At 35.2% G+C, this 26,873-nt stretch overlaps 1 protein-coding gene across 4 annotated transcripts in view; it reads left to right on the top strand.

The window, feature by feature from the left end:
* LOC139957379 (phospholipid-transporting ATPase ABCA1-like) overlaps positions 1-26,873 on the top strand; it is a 185,623-nt gene that overhangs the window by 70,005 nt on the left and 88,745 nt on the right. For all 4 annotated transcript variants that reach the window (XM_071955279.1, XM_071955280.1, XM_071955281.1 and 1 more), the window contains exons 16-23: positions 5,502-5,595; positions 6,358-6,469; positions 12,698-12,865; positions 15,310-15,532; positions 15,823-16,044; positions 19,819-20,026; positions 22,797-22,919; positions 25,127-25,307. In XM_071955279.1, coding sequence (XP_071811380.1) covers positions 5,502-5,595; positions 6,358-6,469; positions 12,698-12,865; positions 15,310-15,532; positions 15,823-16,044; positions 19,819-20,026; positions 22,797-22,919; positions 25,127-25,307 — 1,331 coding nt within the window. The remainder of the gene's footprint in view (positions 1-5,501; positions 5,596-6,357; positions 6,470-12,697; positions 12,866-15,309; positions 15,533-15,822; positions 16,045-19,818; positions 20,027-22,796; positions 22,920-25,126; positions 25,308-26,873) is intronic.

Raw genomic sequence — 26,873 nt, 5'->3', positions numbered from 1 at the left:
ACCATTCAAGTCTCTTACTTCCAACTGTGATCAGTTGTTGATTTCTTCCTTTTGTTCTTAGCTCTGTTTGGACCATTCAAGTTCTTACTCCCAACTGTGATCAGTTGTTGATTTCTTCCTTTTGTTCTTAGCTCTGTTTGGACCATTCAAGTCTCTTACTCCCAACTGTGATCAGTTGTTGATTTCTTCCTTTTGTTCTTAGCTCTGTTTTGACCATTCAAGTTCTTACTCCCAACTGTGATCAGTTGTTGATTTCTTCCTTTTGTTCTTAGCTCTGTTTTGACCATTCAAGTCTCTTACTTCCAACTGTGATCAGTTGTTGATTTCTTCCTTTTGTTCTTAGCTCTGTTTTGACCATTCAAGTTCTTACTCCCAACTGTGATCAGTTGTTGATTTCTTCCTTTTGTTCTTAGCTCTGTTTTGACCATTCAAGTCTCTTCTCCCAACTGTGATCAGTTGTTGATTTCTTCCTTTTGTTCTTAGCTCTGTTTTGACCATTCAAGTCTCTTACTCCCAACTGTGATCAGTTGTTGATTTCTTCCTTTTGTTCTTAGCTCTGTTTTGACCATTCAAGTCTCTTACTTCCAACTGTGATCAGTTGTTGATTTCTTCCTTTTGTTCTTAGCTCTGTTTTGACCATTCAAGTCTCTTACTTCCAACTGTGATCAGTTGTTGATTTCTTCCTTTTGTTCTTAGCTCTGTTTTGACCATTCAAGTCTCTTACTTCCAACTGTGATCAGTTGTTGATTTCTTCCTTTTGTTCTTAGCTCTGTTTTGACCATTCAAGTCTCTTACTTCCAACTGTGATCAGTTGTTGATTTCTTCCTTTTGTTCTTAGCTCTGTTTTGACCATTCAAGTCTCTTACTTCCAACTGTGATCAGTTGTTGGTTTCTTCCTTTTGTTCTTAGCTCTGTTTTGACCATTCAGGTCTCTTACTTCCAACTGTGATCAGTTGTTGATTTCTTCCTTTTGTTCTTAGCTCTGTTTTGACCATTCAAGTCTCTTATTCCCAACTGTGATCAGTTGTTGGTTTCTTCCTTTTGTTCTTAGCTCTGTTTTGACCATTCAGGTCTCTTATTCCCAACTGTGATCAGTTGTTGGTTTCTTCCTTTTGTTCTTAGCTCTTGACCATTCAGGTCTCTTACTTCCAACTGTGATCAGTTGTTGATTTCTTCCTTTCGTTCTTAGCTCTGTTTTGACCATTCAAGTCTCTTACTTCCAACTGTGATCAGTTGTTGATTTCTTCCTTTTGTTCTTAGCTCTGTTTTGACCATTCAAGTCTCTTACTCCCAACTGTGATCAGTTGTTGATTTCTTCCTTTTGTTCTTAGCTCTGTTTTGACCATTCAAGTCTCTTACTTCCAACTGTGATCAGTTGTTGATTTCTTCCTTTTGTTCTTAGCTCTGTTTTGACCATTCAAGTCTCTTACTTCCAACTGTGATCAGTTGTTGATTTCTTCCTTTTGTTCTTAGCTCTGTTTTGACCATTCAAGTCTCTAACTCCCAACTGTGATCAGTTGTTGATTTCTTCCTTTTGTTCTTAGCTCTGTTTTGACCATTCAAGTCTCTAACTTCCAACTGTGATCAGTTGTTGATTTCTTCCTTTTGTTCTTAGCTCTGTTTTGACCATTCAAGTCTCTAACTTCCAACTGTGATCAGTTGTTGATTTCTTCCTTTTGTTCTTAGCTCTGTTTTGACCATTCAAGTCTCTTACTTCCAACTGTGATCAGTTGTTGATTTCTTCCTTTTGTTCTTAGCTCTGTTTTGACCATTCAAGTCTCTAACTCCCAACTGTGATCAGTTGTTGATTTCTTCCTTTTGTTCTTAGCTCTGTTTTGACCATTCAAGTCTCTTACTTCCAACTGTGATCAGTTGTTGATTTCTTCCTTTTGTTCTTAGCTCTGTTTTGACCATTCAAGTCTCTAACTCCCAACTGTGATCAGTTGTTGATTTCTTCCTTTTGTTCTTAGCTCTGTTTTGACCATTCAAGTCTCTAACTCCCAACTGTGATCAGTTGTTGATTTCTTCCTTTTGTTCTTAGCTCTGTTTTGACCATTCAAGTCTCTAACTCCCAACTGTGATCAGTTGTTGATTTCTTCCTTTTGTTCTTAGCTCTGTTTTGACCATTCAAATCTCTAACTCCCAACTGTGATCAGTTGTTGATTTCTTCCTTTTGTTCTTAGCTCTGTTTTGACCATTCAAGTCTCTTACTTCCAACTGTGATCAGTTGTTGATTTTTTCCTTTTGTTCTCAGCTCTGTATTGACCATTCAAGTCTCTTACTTCCAACTGTGATCAGTTGTTGATTTTTTCCTTTTGTTCTCAGCTCTGTATTGACCATTCAAGTCTCTTACTTCCAACTGTGATCAGTTGTTGATTTCTTCCTTTTGTTCTTAGCTCTGTTTTGACCATTCAAGTCTCTTACTTCCAACTGTGATCAGTTGTTGATTTCTTCCTTTTGTTCTTAGCTCTGTTTTGACCATTCAAGTCTCTAACTCCCAACTGTGATCAGTTGTTGATTTCTTCCTTTTGTTCTTAGCTCTGTTTTGACCATTCAAGTCTCTAACTCCCAACTGTGATCAGTTGTTGATTTCTTCCTTTTGTTCTTAGCTCTGTTTTGACCATTCAAGTCTCTAACTCCCAACTGTGATCAGTTGTTGATTTCTTCCTTTTGTTCTTAGCTCTGTTTTGACCATTCAAGTCTCTTACTCCCAACTGTGATCAGTTGTTGATTTCTTCCTTTTGTTCTTAGCTCTGTTTTGACCATTCAAGTCTCTAACTCCCAACTGTGATCAGTTGTTGATTTCTTCCTTTTGTTCTTAGCTCTGTTTTGACCATTCAAGTCTCTTACTTCCAACTGTGATCAGTTGTTGATTTCTTCCTTTTGTTCTTAGCTCTGTTTTGACCATTCAAGTCTCTTACTCCCAGCTGTGATCAGTTGTTGATTTCTTCCTTTTGTTCTTAGCTCTGTTTTGACCATTCAAGTCTCTTACTTCCAACTGTGATCAGTTGTTGATTTCTTCCTTTTGTTCTTAGCTCTGTTTTGACCATTCAAGTCTCTTACTCCCAACTGTGATCAGTTGTTGATTTCTTCCTTTTGTTCTTAGCTCTGTTTTGACCATTCAAGTCTCTTACTTCCAACTGTGATCAGTTGTTGATTTCTTCCTTTCGTTCTTAGCTCTGTTTTGACCATTCAGGTCTCTTACTTCCAACTGTGATCAGTTGTTGATTTCTTCCTTTTGTTCTTAGCTCTGTTTTGACCATTCAAGTCTCTTACTTCCAACTGTGATCAGTTGTTGATTTCTTCCTTTTGTTCTTAGCTCTGTTTTGACCATTCAAGTCTCTTACTTCCAACTGTGATCAGTTGTTGATTTCTTCCTTTTGTTCTTAGCTCTGTTTTGACCATTCAAGTCTCTTACTCCCAACTGTGATCAGTTGTTGATTTCTTCCTTTCGTTCTTAGCTCTGTTTTGACCATTCAAGTCTCTTACTTCCAACTGTGATCAGTTGTTGATTTCTTCCTTTTGTTCTTAGCTCTGTTTTGACCATTCAAGTCTCTTACTTCCAACTGTGATCAGTTGTTGATTTCTTCCTTTTGTTCTTAGCTCTGTTTTGACCATTCAAGTCTCTTACTCCCAACTGTGATCAGTTGTTGATTTCTTCCTTTTGTTCTTAGCTCTGTTTTGACCATTCAAGTCTCTTACTTCCAACTGTGATCAGTTGTTGATTTCTTCCTTTTGTTCTTAGCTCTGTTTTGACCATTCAAGTCTCTTACTTCCAACTGTGATCAGTTGTTGATTTCTTCCTTTTGTTCTTAGCTCTGTTTTGACCATTCAAGTCTCTTACTCCCAACTGTGATCAGTTGTTGATTTCTTCCTTTCGTTCTTAGCTCTGTTTTGACCATTCAAGTCTCTTACTTCCAACTGTGATCAGTTGTTGATTTCTTCCTTTTGTTCTTAGCTCTGTTTTGACCATTCAAGTCTCTTACTTCCAACTGTGATCAGTTGTTGGTTTCTTCCTTTTGTTCTTAGCTCTGTTTTGACCATTCAAGTCTCTTACTCCCAACTGTGATCAGTTGTTGATTTCTTCCTTTTGTTCTTAGCTCTGTTTGGACCATTCAAGTCTCTTACTCCCAACTGTGATCAGTTGTTGATTTCTTCCTTTTGTTCTTAGCTCTGTTTTGACCATTCAAGTCTCTTACTTCCAACTGTGATCAGTTGTTGATTTCTTCCTTTTGTTCTTAGCTCTGTTTTGACCATTCAAGTCTCTTACTTCCAACTGTGATCAGTTGTTGGTTTCTTCCTTTTGTTCTTAGCTCTGTTTTGACCATTCAAGTCTCTTACTTCCAACTGTGATCAGTTGTTGATTTCTTCCTTTTGTTCTTAGCTCTGTTTTGACCATTCAAGTCTCTTACTTCCAACTGTGATCAGTTGTTGGTTTCTTCCTTTTGTTCTTAGCTCTGTTTTGACCATTCAAGTCTCTTACTCCCAACTGTGATCAGTTGTTGATTTCTTCCTTTTGTTCTTAGCTCTGTTTTGACCATTCAAGTCTCTTACTCCCAACTGTGATCAGTTGTTGATTTCTTCCTTTTGTTCTTAGCTCTGTTTTGACCATTCAAGTCTCTTACTTCCAACTGTGATCAGTTGTTGATTTCTTCCTTTTGTTCTTAGCTCTGTTTTGACCATTCAAGTCTCTTACTTCCAACTGTGATCAGTTGTTGGTTTCTTCCTTTTGTTCTTAGCTCTGTTTTGACCATTCAAGTCTCTTACTTCCAACTGTGATCAGTTGTTGATTTCTTCCTTTTGTTCTTAGCTCTGTTTTGACCATTCAAGTCTCTTACTTCCAACTGTGATCAGTTGTTGGTTTCTTCCTTTTGTTCTTAGCTCTGTTTTGACCATTCAAGTCTCTTACTTCCAACTGTGATCAGTTGTTGGTTTCTTCCTTTTGTTCTTAGCTCTGTTTTGACCATTCAAGTCTCTTACTTCCAACTGTGATCAGTTGTTGATTTATTCCTTTTGTTCTTAGCTCTGTTTTGACCATTCAAGTCTCTTACTCCCAACTGTGATCAGTTGTTGATTTCTTCCTTTTGTTCTTAGCTCTGTTTTGACCATTCAAGTCTCTTACTCCCAACTGTGATCAGTTGTTGATTTCTTCCTTTCGTTCTTAGCTCTGTTTTGACCATTCAAGTCTCTTACTTCCAACTGTGATCAGTTGTTGATTTCTTCCTTTTGTTCTTAGCTCTGTTTTGACCATTCAAGTCTCTTATTCCCTTCTGTGCATCCCACTCACTCCCTGTGCCTTCATGCTCTGTCACCTGACCTGTATGCCCTCATGCACCCTATCTGCCCTTTTGTGCTCTCCTACACCCTCATCTGTCCTTTATGCCCTCCTACTCCCCACCATGCCCTTCTGTGTTTAGAAGCCTGCCAACATGTACCATTGATAGGTGTGCTCTTTGTGCCAAGTATAACAAACAAGTTCACAATGTCTTTTCCATTTACAGTGTGTTGAGTTGGATAAGTTTGTTGCTTATGAAACTGAAGATGACATGTTGAACAGAGCTGCAGAATTGGCAGAAAACAATACTTTTTGGGCAGGTAAGTTCACCTTGTAGCAGGTGGAGATGTGTAGCATGAAATGTATGCATTATACACAACATTTCAACTTGATTTTTGGTTAATTAGCTCTCTCTAAATTAATGTCAAATCTTGTTAAAGAAAAGTAGATGAATGGATGGTGCTCTCCAGTGTTTCAACAGATGGCACTGTTGTATAGGTCCTAATGTGTGTGATCGGTACTGTTAACAGTATCATACCACAGCGTGAAAGCTCTCACCAATGTCTGGACACCCTGGGTGAATTTGCATGCAGATGCACTGGGCGACTTACTAGTTCCGAGCTCCATTCATGCAGTTGCCCTGAACAAAAAACATGTTTTAGAAGACACCAGTTGAGGTGGGTTAGTTAAGCTTGAAACTTCAGATAAATGTTTGAAATTATATATTCTTGAATAATTAACGAACAAACTTGTATGTACTTCAGGTAATCTAATCATGGTAATGTCAAGTTACTTAACACAAGTTAGTAACAGCTTGTCAAGTTTTAATGAGTTGGTTAGGACCGATAGGTACACAGTTGGAGTGCCACATTTTAGTTATACATGACTTATAATGAATAATGATCACTAGCAACATGTCAATCCTGACAATTCTCTGATGGCTGAAAAATACATACATTGCCCAAAAGAATTTAATTGCACAGCATGCCATTACTCATGTGGTTTGATTTTGTGGAACACACAACCCTGTTTCCTCAGCTCTGTTAAATATTATAGACTGTATATTCTGCATTGCCATACAGCTATCAATTTGACATCATTTGTTCCTGGGAGTGATGATGTACCCCCCTACATTGACTACAAGATACGAATGACTTCTGATGTCCTGGAATCTACTCACAAATTAAATGATAGGTAAGTAGTCTATGACAAATTAAGATAGGATAGCAGCTGAAAAGCATCTGTTGAGGAAGGGGCAATGGCAAGGGGTCTTCACACTGTCATTGAATATTAGATAGAATGGTTCATGAATTAATGAGTTATGGTGACCTCACACTGTCATTGAATATTAGATAGAATGGTTCATGAATTAATGAGTTATGGTGACCTCACACTGTCATTGAATATTAGATAGAATGGTTCATGAATTAATGAGTGATGGTGACCTCACACTGTCATGTAATATTAGATAGAATGTTTCATGAATTAATGAGTTATGGTGACCTCACATTCTCATGTAATATTAGATAGAATGGTTCATGAATTAATGAGTTATGGTGACCTCACACTGTCATTTAATATTAGATAGAATGGTTCATGAATTAATGAGTTATGGTGACCTCACACTGTCATGTAATATTAGATAGAATGGTTCATGAATTAATGAGTTATGGTGACCTCACACTGTCATTTAATATTAGATAGAATGTTTCATGCATTAATGAGTTACTGTGACCTCACACTGTCATTGAATATTAGATAGAATGTTTCATGAATTAATGAGTTATGGTGACCTCACACTGTCATTTAATATTAGATAGAATGTTTCATGAATTAATGAGTTACTGTGACCTCACACTGTCATGTAATATTAGATAGAATGTTTCATGAATTAATGAGTTATGGTGATCTCACACTGTCATTTAATATTAGATAGAATGGTTCATGAATTAATGAGTTATGGTGACCTCACACTGTCCTTGAATATTAGATAGAATGGTTCATGAATTAATGAGTTATGGTGACCTCACACTGTCATTGAATATTAGATAGAATGGTTCATGAATGAATGAGTTATGGTGTCCTCACAATGTCATTGAATATTAGATAGAATGTTTCATGAATTAATGAGTTATGGTGACCTCACAATTTCATTTAATATTAGATAGAATGGTTCATGAATTAATGAGTTATGAGTGACCTCACACTGTCATTGAATATTAGATAGAATGTTTCATGAATTAATGAGTTATGATGACCTCACACTGTCATTTAATATTAGATAGAATGGTTCATGAATTAATGAGTTACGGTGACCTCACACTGTCATTGAATATTAGATAGAATGTTTCATGCATTAATGAGTTACGGTGACCTCACACTGTCATGTAATATTAGATAGAATGTTTCATGAATTAATGAGTTATGGTGACCTCACACTGTCATTGAATATTAGATAGAATGTTTCATGAATTAATGAGTTATGGTGACCTCACAATGTCATTTAATATTAGATAGAATGGTTCATGAATTAATGAGTTATGGTGACCTCACAATGTCATTTAATATTAGATATAATGTTTCATGAATTAATGAGTTATGGTGACCTCACACTGTCATTGAATATTAGATAGAATGTTTCATGAATTAATGAGTTATGGTGACCTCACAATGTCATTTAATATTAGATAGAATGGTTCATGAATTAATGAGTTATGGTGACCTCACAATGTCATTTAATATTAGATATAATGTTTCATGAATTAATGAGTTATGGTGACCTCACACTGTCATTTAATATTAGATAGAATGTTTCATGAATGAATGAGTTATGGTGACCTCACACTGTCATTTAATATTAGATAGAATGTTTCATGAATGAATGAGTTATGGTGACCTCACACTGTCATGTAATATTAGATAGAATGGTTCATGAATGAATGAGTTATGGTGACCTCACACTGTCATTTAATATTAGATAGAATGTTTCATGAATTAATGAGTTATGGTGACCTCACAATGTCATTTAATATTAGATAGAATGGTTCATGAATTAATGAGTTATGGTGACCTCACAATGTCATTTAATATTAGATATAATGTTTCATGAATTAATGAGTTATGGTGACCTCACACTGTCATTGAATATTAGATAGAATGTTTCATGAATTAATGAGTTATGGTGACCTCACAATGTCATTTAATATTAGATATAATGTTTCATGAATTAATGAGTTATGGTGACCTCACACTGTCATTTAATATTAGATAGAATGTTTCATGAATTAATGAGTTATGGTGACCTCACACTGTCATTTAATATTAGATAGAATGTTTCATGAATGAATGAGTTATGGTGACCTCACACTGTCATGTAATATTAGATAGAATGGTTCATGAATGAATGAGTTATGGTGTCCTCACAATGTCATTGAATATTAGATAAAATGTTTCATGAATTAATGAGTTATGGTGACCTCACACTGTCCTTGAATATTAGATAGAATGGTTCATGAATTAATGAGTTATGAGTGACCTCACACTGTCATTGAATATTAGATAGAATGTTTCATGAATTAATGAGTTATGATGACCTCACACTGTCATTTAATATTAGATAGAATGGTTCATGAATTAATGAGTTATGGTTACCTCACACTGTCATTGAATATTAGATAGAATGTTTCATGCATTAATGAGTTACGGTGACCTCACACTGTCATGTAATATTAGATAGAATGTTTCATGAATTAATGAGTTATGGTGACCTCACACTGTCATTGAATATTAGATAGAATGTTTCATGAATTAATGAGTTATGGTGACCTCACAATGCCATTTAATATTAGATAGAATGGTTCATGAATTAATGAGTTATGGTGACCTCACAATGTCATTTAATATTAGATATAATGTTTCATGAATTAATGAGTTATGGTGACCTCACACTGTCATTGAATATTAGATAGAATGTTTCATGAATTAATGAGTTATGGTGACCTCACAATGTCATTTAATATTAGATAGAATGGTTCATGAATTAATGAGTTATGGTGACCTCACAATGTCATTTAATATTAGATATAATGTTTCATGAATTAATGAGTTATGGTGACCTCACACTGTCATTTAATATTAGATAGAATGTTTCATGAATTAATGAGTTATGGTGACCTCACACTGTCATTTAATATTAGATAGAATGTTTCATGAATGAATGAGTTATGGTGACCTCACACTGTCATTTAATATTAGATAGAATGTTTCATGAATGAATGAGTTATGGTGACCTCACACTGTCATGTAATATTAGATAGAATGGTTCATGAATGAATGAGTTATGGTGACCTCACACTGTCATTTAATATTAGATAGAATGTTTCATGAATGAATGAGTTATGGTGACCTCACAATGTCATTTAATATTAGATAGAATGGTTCATGAATTAATGAGTTATGGTGACCTCACAATGTCATTTAATATTAGATATAATGTTTCATGAATTAATGAGTTATGGTGACCTCACACTGTCATTGAATATTAGATAGAATGTTACATGAATTAATGAGTTATGGTGACCTCACAATGTCATTTAATATTAGATAGAATGGTTCATGAATTAATGAGTTATGGTGACCTCACAATGTCATTTAATATTAGATATAATGTTTCATGAATTAATGAGTTATGGTGACCTCACACTGTCATTTAATATTAGATAGAATGTTTCATGAATTAATGAGTTATGGTGACCTCACACTGTCATTTAATATTAGATAGAATGTTTCATGAATGAATGAGTTATGGTGACCTCACACTGTCATGTAATATTAGATAGAATGGTTCATGAATGAATGAGTTATGGTGACCTCACACTGTCATTGAATATTAGATAGAATGTTTCATGAATGAATGAGTTATGGTGACCTCACAATGTCATTTAATATTAGATAGAATGGTTCATGAATTAATGAGTTATGGTGACCTCACCATGTCATTTAATATTAGATATAATGTTTCATGAATTAATGAGTTATGGTGACCTCACACTGTCATTTAATATTAGATAGAATGTTTCATGAATTAATGAGTTATGGTGACCTCACACTGTCATTTAATATTAGATAGAATGTTTCATGAATTAATGAGTTATGGTGACCTCACACTGTCATTTAATATTAGATAGAATGTTTCATGAATTAATGAGTTATGGTGACCTCACACTGTCATTTAATATTAGATAGAATGTTTCATGAATTAATGAGTTATGGTTACCTCACACTGTCATTGAATATTAGATAGAATGGTTCATGAATTAATGAGTTATGATGACCTCACGCTGTCATGTAATATTAGATAGAATGGTTCATGAATTAATGAGTTATGGTGACCTCACACTGTCATTGAATATTAGATAGAATGGTTCATGAATTAATGAGTTATGGTGACCTCACACTGTCATTGAATATTAGATAGAATGTTTCATGAATTAATGAGTTATGGTGACCTCACAATTTCATTTAATATTAGATAGAATGGTTCATGAATTAATGAGTTATGATGACCTCACGCTGTCATGTAATATTAGATAGAATGGTTCATGAATTAATGAGTTATGGTGACCTCACACTGTCATTGAATATTAGATAGAATGGTTCATGAATTAATGAGTTATGGTGACCTCACACTGTCATTGAATATTAGATAGAATGTTTCATGAATTAATGAGTTATGGTGACCTCACAATTTCATTTAATATTAGATAGAATGGTTCATGAATTAATGAGTTATGGTTACCTCACACTGTCATTGAATATTAGATAGAATGGTTCATGAATTAATGAGTTATGGTGACCTCACACTGTCATTGAATATTAGATAGAATGGTTCATGAATTAATGAGTTATGGTGACCTCACACTGTCATTGAATATTAGATAGAATGGTTCATGAATTAATGAGTTATGGTGACCTCACACTGTCATTGAATATTAGATAGAATGTTTCATGAATTAATGAGTTATGGTGACCTCACAATTTCATTGAATATTAGATAGAATGGTTCATGAATTAATGAGTTATGGTTACCTCACACTGTCATGTAATATTAGATAGAATGTTTCATGAATTAATGAGTTATGGTGACCTCACACTGTCATTGAATATTAGATAGAATGGTTCATGAATTAATGAGTTATGGTGACCTCACACTGTCATGTAATATTAGATAGAATGGTTCATGAATTAATGAGTTATGGTGACCTCACACTGTCATTGAATATTAGATAGAATGGTTCATGAATTAATGAGTTATGGTGACCTCACACTGTCATTGAATATTAGATAGAATGTTTCATGAATTAATGAGTTATGGTGACCTCACAATTTCATTTAATATTAGATAGAATGGTTCATGAATTAATGAGTTATGGTTACCTCACACTGTCCTTGAATATTAGATAGAATGGTTCATGAATTAATGAGTTATGGTGACCTCACACTGTCATTGAATATTAGATAGAATGTTTCATGAATTAATGAGTTATGGTGATCTCACACTGTCATTTAATATTAGATAGAATGGTTCATGAATTAATGAGTTATGGTGACCTCACACTGTCATTTAATATTAGATAGAATGGTTCATGAATTAATGAGTTATGGTGACCTCACACTGTCATTGAATATTAGATAGAATGGTTCATGAATTAATGAGTTATGGTGACCTCACACTGTCATTGAATATTAGATAGAATGGTTCATGAATTAATGAGTTATGGTGACCTCACACTGTCATTGAATATTAGATAGAATGTTTCATGAATTAATGAGTTATGGTGACCTCACAATGTCATTTAATATTAGATAGAATGGTTCATGAATTAATGAGTTATGGTGACCTCACACTGTCATTGAATATTAGATAGAATGTTTCATGAATTAATGAGTTATGGTGACCTCACAATGTCATTTAATATTAGATAGAATGGTTCATGAATTAATGAGTTATGGTTACCTCACAATGTCATTTAATATTAGATAGAATGTTTCATGAATTAATGAGTTATGGTGACCTCACACTGTCATTTAATATTAGATAGAATGTTTCATGAATTAATGAGTTATGGTGACCTCACACTGTCATTAAATATTAGATAGAATGGTTCATGACTGAATGAGTTATGGTGACCTCACACTCTCATTGAATATTAGATAGAATGTTTCATGAAAATGAATGAGTTATGGTGACCTCATACATTTATGGAATATTCCAGTGAGTGAGAAGTGACCTCTCACATGTTTGCAAACTACTTGAATAATTACAAACTGGTGATACTTTTACTTTCTGTTTTAATTGTTTTTTCTGGATATCATTTTCAAACAGTGCTGTAAGTTTTTTTGTTTTTGCGTTTTGTATGACAGATTCTGGCAGCCCAAACCACGCATCAGATCAAAATACATTGACAGTGGATTCATTTACATCCAAGATATGATTGAATCAGGAATTCTTCAAGTACAGACCGGAATGAACAGAACACAGATTGGACTTTGGTATCATCAGTTTCCATACCCATGTTATGTAGATGATAAGTGAGTACCTCAATGATCTGATTGTACAGATGTTATGTAGATGATGAGAGAGTACTTCAATGATCTGTTTGTATTGATGTTGTGTGGATGATGAGTGAGTACTTCAATGATCTGTTTGTATTGATGTTGTGTGGATGATGAGTGAGTACTTCAATGATCTGTTTGTACTGATGTGTGGATGATGAGAGAGTACTTTAATGATCTGTTTGTATTGATGTTGTGTGGATGATGAGTGAGTACTTCAATGATCTGTTTGTATTGATGTTGTGTGGATGATGAGTGATTACTTCAATGATCTGTTTGTACTGATGTGTGGATGATGAGAGAGTACTTCAATGATCTGTTTGTATTGATGTTATGTAGATGATGAGTGAGTACTTCAATGATCTGTTTGTATTGATGTTGTGTGGATGATGAGTGAGTACTTCAATGATCTGTTTGTACTGATGTTGTGTGGATGATGAGTGAGTACTTCAATGATGTGTTTGTATTGATGTTGTGTGGATGATGAGTGAGTACTTCAATGATCTGTTTGTATTGATGTGTGGATGATGAGTGAGTACTTCAATGATGTGTTTGTATTGATGTTGTGTGGATGATGATGGGAGTACTTCAATGATGTGTTTGTACTGATGTTGTGTGGATGATGAGTGAGTACTTCAATGATGTGTTTGTATTGATGTTATGTGGATGATGAGTGATTACTTCAATGATCGGTTTGTACTGATGTGTGGATGATGAGAGAGTACTTCAATGATCTGTTTGTATTGATGTTGTGTGGATGATGAGTGAGTACTTCAATGATCTGTTTGTATTGATGTTGTGTGGATGATGAGTGATTACTTCAATGATCTGTTTGTACTGATGTGTGGATGATGAGAGAGTGCTTCAATGATCTGTTTGTATTGATGTTATGTAGATGATGAGTGAGTACTTCAATGATCTGTTTGTATTGATGTTGTGTGGATGATGAGTGAGTACTTCAATGATCTGTTTGTACTGATGTTGTGTGGATGATGAGTGATTACTTCAATGATCTGTTTGTACTGATGTGTGGATGATGAGTGAGTACTTCAATGATCTGTTTGTATTGATGTTGTGTGGATGATGAGTGAGTACTTCAATGATGTGTTTGTATTGATGTTGTGTGGATGATGAGTGAGTACTTCAATGATCTGTTTGTATTGATGTGTGGATGATGAGTGAGTACTTCAATGATGTGTTTGTATTGATGTTGTGTGGATGATGATGGGAGTACTTCAATGATGTGTTTGTACTGATGTTGTGTGGATGATGAGTGAGTACTTCAATGATGTGTTTGTATTGATGTTATGTGGATGATGAGTGATTACTTCAATGATCGGTTTGTACTGATGTGTGGATGATGAGAGAGTACTTCAATGATCTGTTTGTATTGATGTTGTGTGGATGATGAGTGAGTACTTCAATGATGTGTTTGTATTGATGTTGTGTGGATGATGAGTGATTACTTCAATGATCTGTTTGTACTGATGTGTGGATGATGAGAGAGTGCTTCAATGATCTGTTTGTATTGATGTTATGTAGATGATGAGTGAGTACTTCAATGATCTGTTTGTATTGATGTTGTGTGGATGATGAGTGAGTACTTCAATGATCTGTTTGTACTGATGTTGTGTGGATGATGAGTGATTACTTCAATGATCTGTTTGTACTGATGTGTGGATGATGAGTGAGTACTTCAATGATCTGTTTGTATTGATGTTGTGTGGATGATGAGTGAGTACTTCAATGATGTGTTTGTATTGATGTTGTGTGGATGATGAGTGAGTACTTCAATGATCTGTTTGTATTGATGTTGTGTGGATGATGAGTGAGTACTTCAATGATCTGTTTGTATTGATGTTGTGTGGATGATGAGTGAGTACTTCAATGATGTGTTTGTATTGATGTTGTGTGGATGATGAGTGAGTACTTCAATGATGTGTTTGTACTGAATTTGTATGGATGATAAGTGATTTCTTCAATGATCTGTTTGTTCTGATGTGTGGATGATGAGAGAGTACTTCAATGATCTGTTTGTACTGATGTTGTGTGGATGATGAGTGAGTACTCCTAGGAATGAGTACTCCAATCTATAGTATGTACCCATCCCATATGAATGATGCATATCTGATGTAATGATCTGCTTGTACTCATGTCATGTGATTGATGAGTATCTGATGGAAATTTTGAAAGTATTGAGTCAGAAAGATGTTGAAACTGTTCAAGAAGACTTTTATCAACATATCTCTTTCAATAAATATCTTTATATTGATGCTAGAATAAATAAATGAAAAATGAAATGAAAGTTTAATGGAGGAAGATGTTGAAGTGGTGAATCAGAAGATGTCTAGTATTAATTTTTTGCTTTTGATGTAGAGTATGAAGATTGAAACTGCTTTCTATTTTCTTATTTGTTACAGTTTCCTTCTTATTCTGGATGGCATGCTGCCTCTTATGATGACATTGGCTTGGGTCTTTTCTGTGGCCATGATAATAAAAAGTATTGTCTTTGAAAAGGAGCGACGCCTTAAGGAAGTCATGAAAGTCATGGGCTTAGAAAATGGTGTTCATTGGTTAGCTTGGTTTATAGACAGTTTCATCATGATGACCATCAGCTCTGTTCTGCTGGTCATCATCTTCAAGGTAATGAAAGTTTATTTTTATCTTCTACTTTATGCTGATGAGTTGTTTATTTAGTCACAATCATTTACAAATAGTGATTAATGAGCCTTATTAGTACAATAACATATTATCATTATGCTTTGTTGACAGTGTTAAAAATCACTAAATTATTGTTAAAGTATTACTGCTGTTATCATGATAGTTGATGGTCCTAGATTTTCTGTGCAGTTTGAGAGAACTGTGAACACCATTGATTGGCTGGAGCTGACATTCAGCATCTCATTCATCATATTTCTTGTTTTTATCCTTAGTTTGGGAAAATCACAATCGTGAGTGATCCGCTGGTGGTGTTATTCTTTCTGGTGTCATTCAGTGTCTCAACTATTATGTTATGTTTCCTGATCAGTGTACTCTTCTCCAAGGCAAACCTTGCAGCAGCCTGCGGTGCAGTCTTTTACTTCCTGACATACATCCCATATGTCATGGTGTATGTCAGAGATGAGAGACTAACTCGCACCACCAAGATAGCAGTGGTAAGTATTGACTGGTAGAGGGACGTTATGTAAGCAACTCTCTGTGTGCTGCTTAGTATTGGTAAGACTCAGTACAAACACATCATTGAAGTATTCTAATCATCCATACAACATCAATACAAACACATCATTGAAGTACTCTCTCATCATCTAAATAACATCAATACAAACACATCATTGAAGTACTAACTCATCATCCACACAACATCAATACAAACAGATCATTGAAGTACTCACTCATCATCCACACAACATCACTTACAAACACATCATTGAAGTAATCACTCATCATCCACACAACATCAATACAAACAGATCATTGAAGAACTCTCTCATCATCCACACAACATCAATACAAACAGATCATTGAAGTAATCACTCGTCTTCCATACAACATCAGTACAAACACATCATTGAAGTACTCACTCATCATCCACACAACATCAATACAAACACATCATTGAAGTAATCACTGATCATCCACACAACATCAATACAAACAGATCATTGAAGTACTCACTCATCATCCACACAACATCAGTACAAACAGATCATTGAAGTACTCCCATCATCATCCACACAACATCAAAACACACAGATCATTGAAGTAATCACTCATCTTCCACACAACATCAGCACCAACACATCATTGAAGTACTCACTCATCACCCACACAACATCAATACAAACACATCATTGAAGTACTCACTCATCATCTACATAACATCAATACAAACGGATCATTGAGGTACTCACTCATCATCCACACAACATCAGCACCAACACATCATTGAAGTACTCACTCATCACCCACACAACATCAATACAAACACATCATTGAGGTACTCTCATCACCCACACAACATCAATACAAACAGATCATTGAAGTACTCACTCATCATCTACACAGCATCAGTACCAACACATCATTGAAGTACTCTCTCATCATCCACACAACAGCAGTACAAACACATCATTGAAGTACTCACTCATCATCCACACAACATCAATACACACAGATCATTGAAGTACTCACTCATCATCCACACAGCATCAGTACAAACACATCATTGAAGTACTCTCTCATCATCCACACAACATCAATACAAACAGATCATTGAAGTACTCTCTAATCATCCACACAACATCAGTACAAACAGATCATTGAAGAAATCACTCATCTTCCATACAACATCAGTACAAACACATCATTGAAGTACTCACTCATCATCTACATAACATCAATACAAACACATCATTGAAGTACTCTCTCATCATCCACACAACATCAATACAAACAAATCATTGAAGTTCTCACTCATCATCCACACAACATCAATACAAACATATCATTGAAGTACTCACTCATCATCCACACAACATCAATACAAACAGATAATTGAAGTACTCACTCATCATCCACACAACATCAATACAAACATATCATTGAAGTACTCACTCATCATCCACACAACATCAATACAAACAGATCATTGAAGTACACTCATCATCATCCACGACATCAATACAAACAGATAATTGAAGTACTCTCTCATCATCCTCACAACATCAATACAAACAGATCATTGAAGTTCTCACTCATCATCCACACAACATCAATACAAACAGATCATTGAAGTTCTCACTCATCATCCACACAACATCAATACAAACATATCATTGAAGTACTCACTCATCATCCACACAACATCAATACAAACAGATCATTGAAGTACTCTCATCATCATCCACGACATCAATACAAACATATCATTGAAGTACTAACTCATCATCCACACAACATCAAAACAAACAGATCATTGAAGTACTCTCTCATCATCCACACATCAGTACAAACAGATCATTGAAGTACTCACTCATCATCCACACAACATCAATACAAACAGATCATTGAAGTACTCACTCATCATCCACACAACATCAATACAAACAGATCATTGAAGTACTCTCTCATCATCTACATAACATCTGTACAATCAGATCATTGAGGTACTCACTTATCATCCACACAACATCAATACAAACAGATCATTGAAGTAATCACTCATCTTCCATACAACAGTAGTACAAACATGTCATTGAAGTACTCACTCATCATCCACACATCAGTACAAACAGATCATTGAAGTACTCACTCATCATCCACACAACATCAATACGAACAGATCATTGAAGTAATCACTCATCATCCACACAACATCAATACAAACAGATCATTGAAGTACTCTCTCATCATCCACACAACATCAATACAAACAGATCATTGAAGTAATCACTCATCATCCACACAACATCAATGCAAACACATCATTGAAGTACTCACTCATCATCCACACCACATCAATACAAACAGATCATTGAAGTACTCACTCATCATCCACACAACATTAATATAAACACATCATTGAAGTACTCTCTCATCATCCACACAGCTTCAATACAAACAGATCATTGAAGTACTCACTCATCATCCACACAACATCAATACAAACAGATCATTGAAGTACTCACACATCATCCACACAACATCAATACAAACAGATCATTGAAGTAATCACTGATCATCCACACAACATCAATACAAACAGATCATTGAAGTACTCATCATCCACACAACATCAATACAAACAGATCATTGAAGTAATCACTCATCATCCACACAACATTAATACAAACACATCATTGAAGTACTCTCTCATCATCCACACAACATCAATACAAACAGATCATTGAAGTACTCACTCATCATCCACACAACATCAATACAAACACATCATTGAAGTACTCACTCATCATCCACACCTCATCAATACAAACAGATTATTGAAGTAATCACTGATCATCCACACAACATCAATACAAACAGTTCATTGAAGTACTCACTCATCATCCACACAACATCAATACAAACAGATCATTGAAGTACTCACTCATCATCCACACAACATTAATACAAACAGATCATTGAAGTACTCTCTCATCACACACACCACATTAGTACAAACAGATCATTGAAGTAATCACTTATCTTCAATTGTGTTTATAATTACAATTATAAACACAATATCTCCACATATCCAAGTTGAATCAATGTCATACTTGGTTGGTTGATGACCTATGAGGAGTAGATATGCTCTATTGTTTCCAGTTCCCATTTCATGAATATCAGTGGGCAGGTCTTACCATAAAATTTCTTACAATGTCAAATTTCTGCAACCGTATGTCTAATTTAGTTAATACTCTGTAACAACATAGTCCTTTCAACAACAATTTTTACCTTATTAATATTCATGGCAGTTTGAGCTTAATGGGAAATTGTCAAAACAGCTTGTAAATATGATAACTCAACAACCACAAGCTTATATGTACAAACTTGGTTAATATGATGTAAGTATATAGATACAGAACATACTTATGAGGTCATAAACTTGACCACATTAATATTCGTACATGCATCTGTTATATGTCACTAAGTAGACTGTCTACATGATAACTGATTCTTGGTACCTTCCTTTATATATTGCTGCATTAGTCAATAGATAATCCTTTGTTGGTGTGCACAACTTCATGAATATTAACATGTATGGCTTAATACCACACTATAAATTTGTTTGGCCATCGGACCACTAACATGTCGTTGTCTGGGTCTTCCTTTCACTAGATTTGTATTATGTATACAGTTTGTAATCTCAAGTGATGAAGGTTTGCTGGAAAGGTACTTAAGCATGTTCTGTATGGATTGTTTTCTTCTAGTCACTTCTCAACACCATTGCCTTTGGATATGGCACTAGGTACTTGGCTCTGTTTGAGATACAGGGTGAAGGTGCTCAATGGTGGAATATAAACACCAGTCCTTTAAATGGAGACAGTAACATGACCTTTATACAAGTCATTGGCATGATGTGGTTGGATGCATTCATATACTGGATACTGACTTGGTACATTGAAGCTGTCCACCCAGGTGAGTGTAATAATATACCTGATTATGGGTATTAGGGGGTACAGGCCCCATCAAGGTACATTGAAGCTGTCCACCCAGGTGAGTGTAATAATATACCTGATTATGGGTATTAGGGGGTACAGGCCCCATCAAGGTACATTGAAGCTATCCACCCAAGTGAGTGTCAAACACCTAATTATGGGTATTAGGGGGTACAGGCCCCATCTAGGTACATTGAAGCTATCCACCCAAGTGAGTGTCATGCACCTAAATATGGGTATTGGTGGTTACTGGCCCCATCAAAGTACATTGAAGCTATCCACCCAAGTGAGTGTCATGCACCTAAATATGGGTATTGGTGGTTACTGGCCCCATCAAAGTACATTGAAGCTATCCACCCAGGTCACCTAAATATGGGTATTAGTGGCTACAGACCCCATCAAAGTACATTGAAGCTATCCACCCAAGTGAGTGTAATACACCAAATCAACAGGTACACCCAAGTGAGTGTAATAATATAACTGATTATGGGTATTAGGGGGTACAGGCCCCCATGGAGGTACATTGGAGCTATCCACCCAAGTGAGTGTCATACATCTAATTATGGGTATTAGGGGGTACAGGCCACATTAAGGTACATTGAAGCTATCCACCCAAGTGAGTGTCATACACCTAAATATGGGTATTGGTGGCTACAGACCCCATCAAAGTACATTGAAGCTATCCACCCAAGTGAGTGTCATACACTTAAATATGGGTATTGGTGGCTACAGACCCCATCAAAGTACATTGAAGCTATCCACCCAAGTGAGTGTCATACACCTAAATATGGGTATCGGTGGCTACAGACCCCATCAAAGTACATTGAAGCTATCCACTAATTAGAGTGACATTCACGTGATCATGGCTTTACATTGAATCAGTCCATCAAAGTGTAAACACTAGGGTTGGGCGATATTTGCTTTTTAACGTCACAATAAATAGTTCAAAAATTATCGCGATATTTCGATAATTACGATAATTTTTCCTCTATCAGAATTAGCGTACATGTTGAGCTTTGAGTGGACGGAGAAAGAGAGATATATGGTGGGGACATTCAAAGAGAATATCTGAGTTTGTTAAATGTTATGAACTGTTCCCTTGAAAAAAAAAAAATAATAACCATGGAAAATGTTAGTATTTTTGCGTGTCTGGCAATAAAAAATTTGTAAGTTGAGGATTCAAAATACTGACAACTTTTTAAATTTCAATTGTCACGAAACTGATGAAAATTTTGAAATGACAAGTTAGAGTAGCTATATTATGTGATAAAATGAAAATAATTTAATCTGTCTTACAATCTTTAAAAAGTTTAACTTAACTTAGTTTAACTTTAACAAAACTTTCGATATATATGAAACAAACTACGTTCGGTAAGACCCATTTCTAGACTGCCTAACAATGAACAGCGTGCACTATACGTACAGTTTACAACTGCAGTGTTTACCCCTACTTAAATATCACGGTAGGCTACAGTACATGTGCTGCGAATTTTCCCAGGTACCTTGCCAAACAAACCCCCTGTCTAACACCTGTTTGTTAACATTTTTGGCACGTTTTCAAAAGACTTTTCATGGAGTAAACTATTTTGGCTCCACTCTAGAATAACTTAGGTCAGTCAATAAAGGATTGGTAAAGTTATGTAAAATATTATCTTAGACGTTCAAGAAAAGTAGGTAAATATCCCTGTAACATTAAGGTAAGAAAAACACACCTCAAGCCAACCGACTCCTCCGCATGAACAAAACAATCTATTCCCCATGATACACGAGGCACAGTCTACAGTATACCAGATATAGCACGATATCAATGCCCCAATAGTTACAGTATGGCCATCTTTATGGAAGTAAACCTTTTAATCCCATGTTTTAGGCCACTTTGCATGATTAACTAAATGCTAAATATTGTTTCCATGTCCTTGCAGAAAACGTTAACTTCGCAAAATACAATAAGTTATGTTTTTGTTGTTACGTGAGATCCGTAACCGACGAAGTGGTTAGGCTATTTACTATACACTTAACTATGGTAGGATATTAATTTTTCCTCTTTTTTGTTGTTGGAAATTCTAGAAAATACTTTCTTTTTCTCCCGCTTAACACCAGATGTGGACTTATGGTTTATTCATAAATGGGTGAACTAGAGCCTTGTTTACATGACATTAGTTGCATTTAGCACGATATGCCATTTCGCGTGAATTTTTCGAAAGTATTTTGCTCGATCTTTCGTAAAATTTGAAAGGTGAACCAACTTACTGTTCGTACACAATAGGTAATTTCTCTACTGATTTTCAGAGTTATTCCCTCTATACAGTCAATGTTGTAAAAGACGGGTTTTTTTTTACGAAATTCAAAAGTCAGTAAATGAAGTTGATAAACTTTATTTCTTTTCAACTTTCTCAACCATGGAATGCTAGAATAACATTTACACATAAAACGGAAAAAGGATAATCGCATTTTTTTTCTACATTTATTTCAAATTTCTTTCACAAGAAATTATCGTCATATGTTCAATCCTCAGAAAATATCGTCTTGAAAAAAAATTATCGCGATAATAATAATTTTCGATATATCGCCCAACCCTAGTAAACACTTATTTGTCGGTATTGGGGCTAGTTACCCTTTGTTCGTAAAGTGCACTTATTTGTTTATTGGGTTTGTACTATGAGTGTGGCTTTCAGTGTAAACATTTACACATTATTGAGCCTTGAACAATGTCTGTCTGTTAGTGAAACCTTTAACTGTTTTTATTTCAGGTCATTATGGCATTCCACGTCCACTTTACTTTCCTTTCACTCGCTCTTATTGGTGTGGATATCAACCTCCCAAAAATCAAGATAACTTGGAGCTAAACCAATGTGAATTTAATCCCCATGATGGTAAGAAGAACCTTATGCTTATATGACTTTATGCTGGGACCTCAAATGTAATTCATACTTGGGTTGACTCTGCTAGTAATATGACTTTATGCTGGGACCTCAAATGTAATTCATACTTGGGTTGACTCTGCTAGTAATATGGCTTTATGCTGGGACCTCAAATGTTATTCATACTTGGGTTGACCCTGGTAGTAATATGACTTTATGCTGGGACCTCAAATGTAATTCATACTTGGGTTGACTCTGGTAGTAATATGACTTTATGCTGGGACCTCAAATGTAATTCATACTTGGGTTAAATCTGCTAGTAATATGGCTTTATGCTGGGACCTCAAATGTAATTCATACTTGGGTTGACTCTGGTAGTAATATGGCTTTATGCTAGGACCTCATATGTAATTCATACTTGGGTTGACTCTGCTAGTAATATGACTTTATGCTGGGACCTCAAATGTAATTCATACTTGGGTTAAATCTGCTAGTAATATGGCTTTATGCTGGGACCTCAAATGTAATTCATACTTGGGTTGACTCTGGTAGTAATATGGCTTTATGCTAGGACCTCATATGTAATTCATACTTGGGTTGACTCTGGTAGTAATATGACTTTATGCTGGGACCTCAAATGTAATTCATACTTGGGTTGACTCTGGTAGTAATATGACTTTATGCTGGGACCTCAAATGTAATTCATACTTGGGTTGACTCTGGTAGTAATATGGCTTTATGCTAGGACCTCATATGTAATTCATACTTGGGTTGACTCTGGTAGTAATATGGCTTTATGCTAGGACCTCATATGTAATTCATACTTGGGTTGACTCTGGTAGTAATATGACTTTATGCTGGGACCTCAAATGTAATTCATACTTGGGTTGACTCTGGTAGTAATATGGCTTTATGCTAGGACCTCATATGTAATTCATACTTGGGTTGACTCTGGTAGTAATATGACTTTATGCTGGGACCTCAAATGTAATTCATACTTGGGTTGACTCTGCTAGTAATATGACTTTATGCTGGGACCTCAAATGTAATTCATACTTGGGTTGACTCTGCTAGTAATATGACTTTATGCTGGGACCTCAAATGTAATTCATACTTGGGTTGACTCTGCTAGTAATATGACTTTATGCTGGGACCTCAAATGTAATTCATACTTGGGTTGACTCTGGTAGTAATATGGCTTTATGCTAGGACCCCATAGGTAATTCATACTTGGGTTGAATCTGGTAGTAATATGACTTTATGCTGGGACCTCATATGTAATTCATACTTGGGTTAAATCTGGTAGTAATATGGCTTTATGCTAGGACCTCATATGTAATTCATACTTGGGTTGACTCTGGTAGTAATATGGCTTTATGCTAGGACCTCATATGTAATTCATACTTGGGTTGACCCTGGTAGTAATATGACTTTATGCTGGGACCTCAAATGTAATTCATACTTGGGTTGACTCTGCTAGTAATATGACTTTATGCTGGGACCTCAAATGTAATTCATACTTGGGTTGACTCTGCTAGTAATATGACTTTATGCTGGGACCTCAAATGTAATTCATACTTGGGTTGACTCTGGTAGTAATATGACTTTATGCTGGGACCTCAAATGTAATTCATACTTGGGTTGACTCTGGTAGTAATATGGCTTTATGCTAGGACCCCAAATGTAATTCATACTTGGGTTGACCCTGGTAGTAATATGACTTTATGCTGGGACCTCAAATGTAATTCATACTTGGGTTAAATCTGGTAGTAATATGGCTTTATGCTAGGACCTCATATGTAATTCATACTTGGGTTGACTCTGGTAGTAATATGGCTTTATGCTAGGACCTCATATGTAATTCATACTTGGGTTGACCCTGGTAGTAATATGACTTTATGCTGGGACCTCAAATGTAATTCATGCTTGGGTTGACTCTGGTAGTAATATGGCTTTATGCTAGGACCTCATATGTAATTCATATTTGGGTTGACTCTGGTAGTAATATGACTTCATGCTGGGACCTCAAATGTAATTCATACTTAATTTTTTTGTATGCAGATTAATTTTGTTTAGACTATTCTAAATGGAAACTTGTTATAGTTTGTTTAACTCATAAATACTGATGAATACTGAGATGTATAATTTCCTTATTTGTAGTTTAAGTCACTAGATCCTTTCAGAAATGCTGTTTATTTCCAACATTCATCAATCCATAGCTTTGAATGCTAACTTTGAGGAAGAGCCAAGTCAACTCAACTGTGGGGTGATTATCAAGAGTATGGTCAAAGTTTACAAAACTGGCAAGAAGGTAGCTGTTGATAATCTCAATTTGAAGTTTTATGAGAACCAAATCACTTCCTTCCTTGGTCATAATGGGGCTGGCAAAACCACTACAATGTAAGTATATATAATATATAATATATATAATATTAATGATAAATGTCTCATGATGTCTGTGTGCTGACCTTTTAGTAAATATGGTTTAGTGTATATGATATATGAGTCTTTATATATATGACATTAATGATAAATGTCTCATGATGTCCTTGTGCTGACCTTTTAGTAAATATGGTTTAGTGTATATGATGTATGAGTCTTTATATATATGACATTAATAATAAATGTCTCATGATGTCTGTGTACTGACATTTTAGTTAATATGGTTTAGTGTATATGAAGTATGAGTCTTAATATATGACATTAATGATAAATGTCTCTGATGTGTGTGTGCTGACCTATTAGTAAATAGGGTTTAGTGTATATGATGTATGAGTCTTTATGGCATTAATGATAAATGTCTCATGATGTCTGTGTGCTGACATTTTAGTAAATATGGTTAAGTGTATATGATATATGAGTTTTTATATATATGGCAGATTTCACAGTTGCAGGGTCCAAAAGGTCCCTCCAGATCCCAAATTTTCAAATGCTTTGTTTCAAAACAAATGACCTACCATTTGTAACTTTGACATCCCAATTATCATTTGTGAAAATGCAGTGATAAAATAACCTACGGTTGTTACGAAATAAAAGTGAAACATGACATGAGTGGAAACTTTGCTATGGAAGATGATGAATGCATGTTAATCATACTTTCTTCTTTTTCATGTTTGAGGAGGAACTTTTTATAATTGTTTTGTTTTTAGAGGAGACTATTAGTACTATGGATCTGATATCAACCATCAGATTCATCTCTACAGCTGAAGTTTACCATTTACTGGAGCGTGAAGACTTTTAAGGACTTGGACGGACAAAACTCATAAAATTTAAATGGAAAAATTCTTTTGAATAAGATATAAAAAAGGCAGGTACTTGAGTGTTTCATAGTTTATTAATAACAACTGGAGTATCAAACATTTGAATGCAAATCAAACATTCAATGTTAATTCAACAAAAAAATTAGGTGAAACATCACTATTGCAAACATAACACTTGGACGGACAAAAGTAACATATGCATTGCAAACATAACCTTGGACGGACAGATTCACTATCAGTAAGACAATAGTTTAATCATTTGATATCATTAAATGATTACTTGAATGCTTTTATGGCATACTGTAGTAAGGATTCATCCAAATTCCATGTCATGCTATTAGAAACTGTGTTTTGCAGTTGTTACCCCTGGACACAAAAAAATGTCAAATGCACATTGACAATGAAGGACAAACTTACAATAAATAAGAAAATTATTTATTCAGCTAATATATCACAGGTAGTCACAGGTATACATGTACATTCAAGGTAAGGTAAGTTAAACTGCTTCAGGAAAGGTTTATGCAGCCACATAATAGCCATGGCCCACTCTCTCCCAGACCCCGAACTTGTCTAAAGAATAGTGTTTACATGGGTCCAAAACTAGGGAACCGGGTACCCGAGAGTTGTTACCGGTCGGGTATCCAGGTACCCGGAAAAATTGTTTACCCTCGTGTATCGCGATTTTCAAGAAAATAATATTTTTTAG

This window comes from Apostichopus japonicus, chromosome 2, assembly GCF_037975245.1.
Source record: "Apostichopus japonicus isolate 1M-3 chromosome 2, ASM3797524v1, whole genome shotgun sequence".
Taxonomy (NCBI): Eukaryota; Metazoa; Echinodermata; class Holothuroidea; order Aspidochirotida; family Stichopodidae; genus Apostichopus; species Apostichopus japonicus.
Note: the sequence above shows the minus strand (reverse complement) of the source record. Positions and strands in the feature narration are given on the sequence as shown.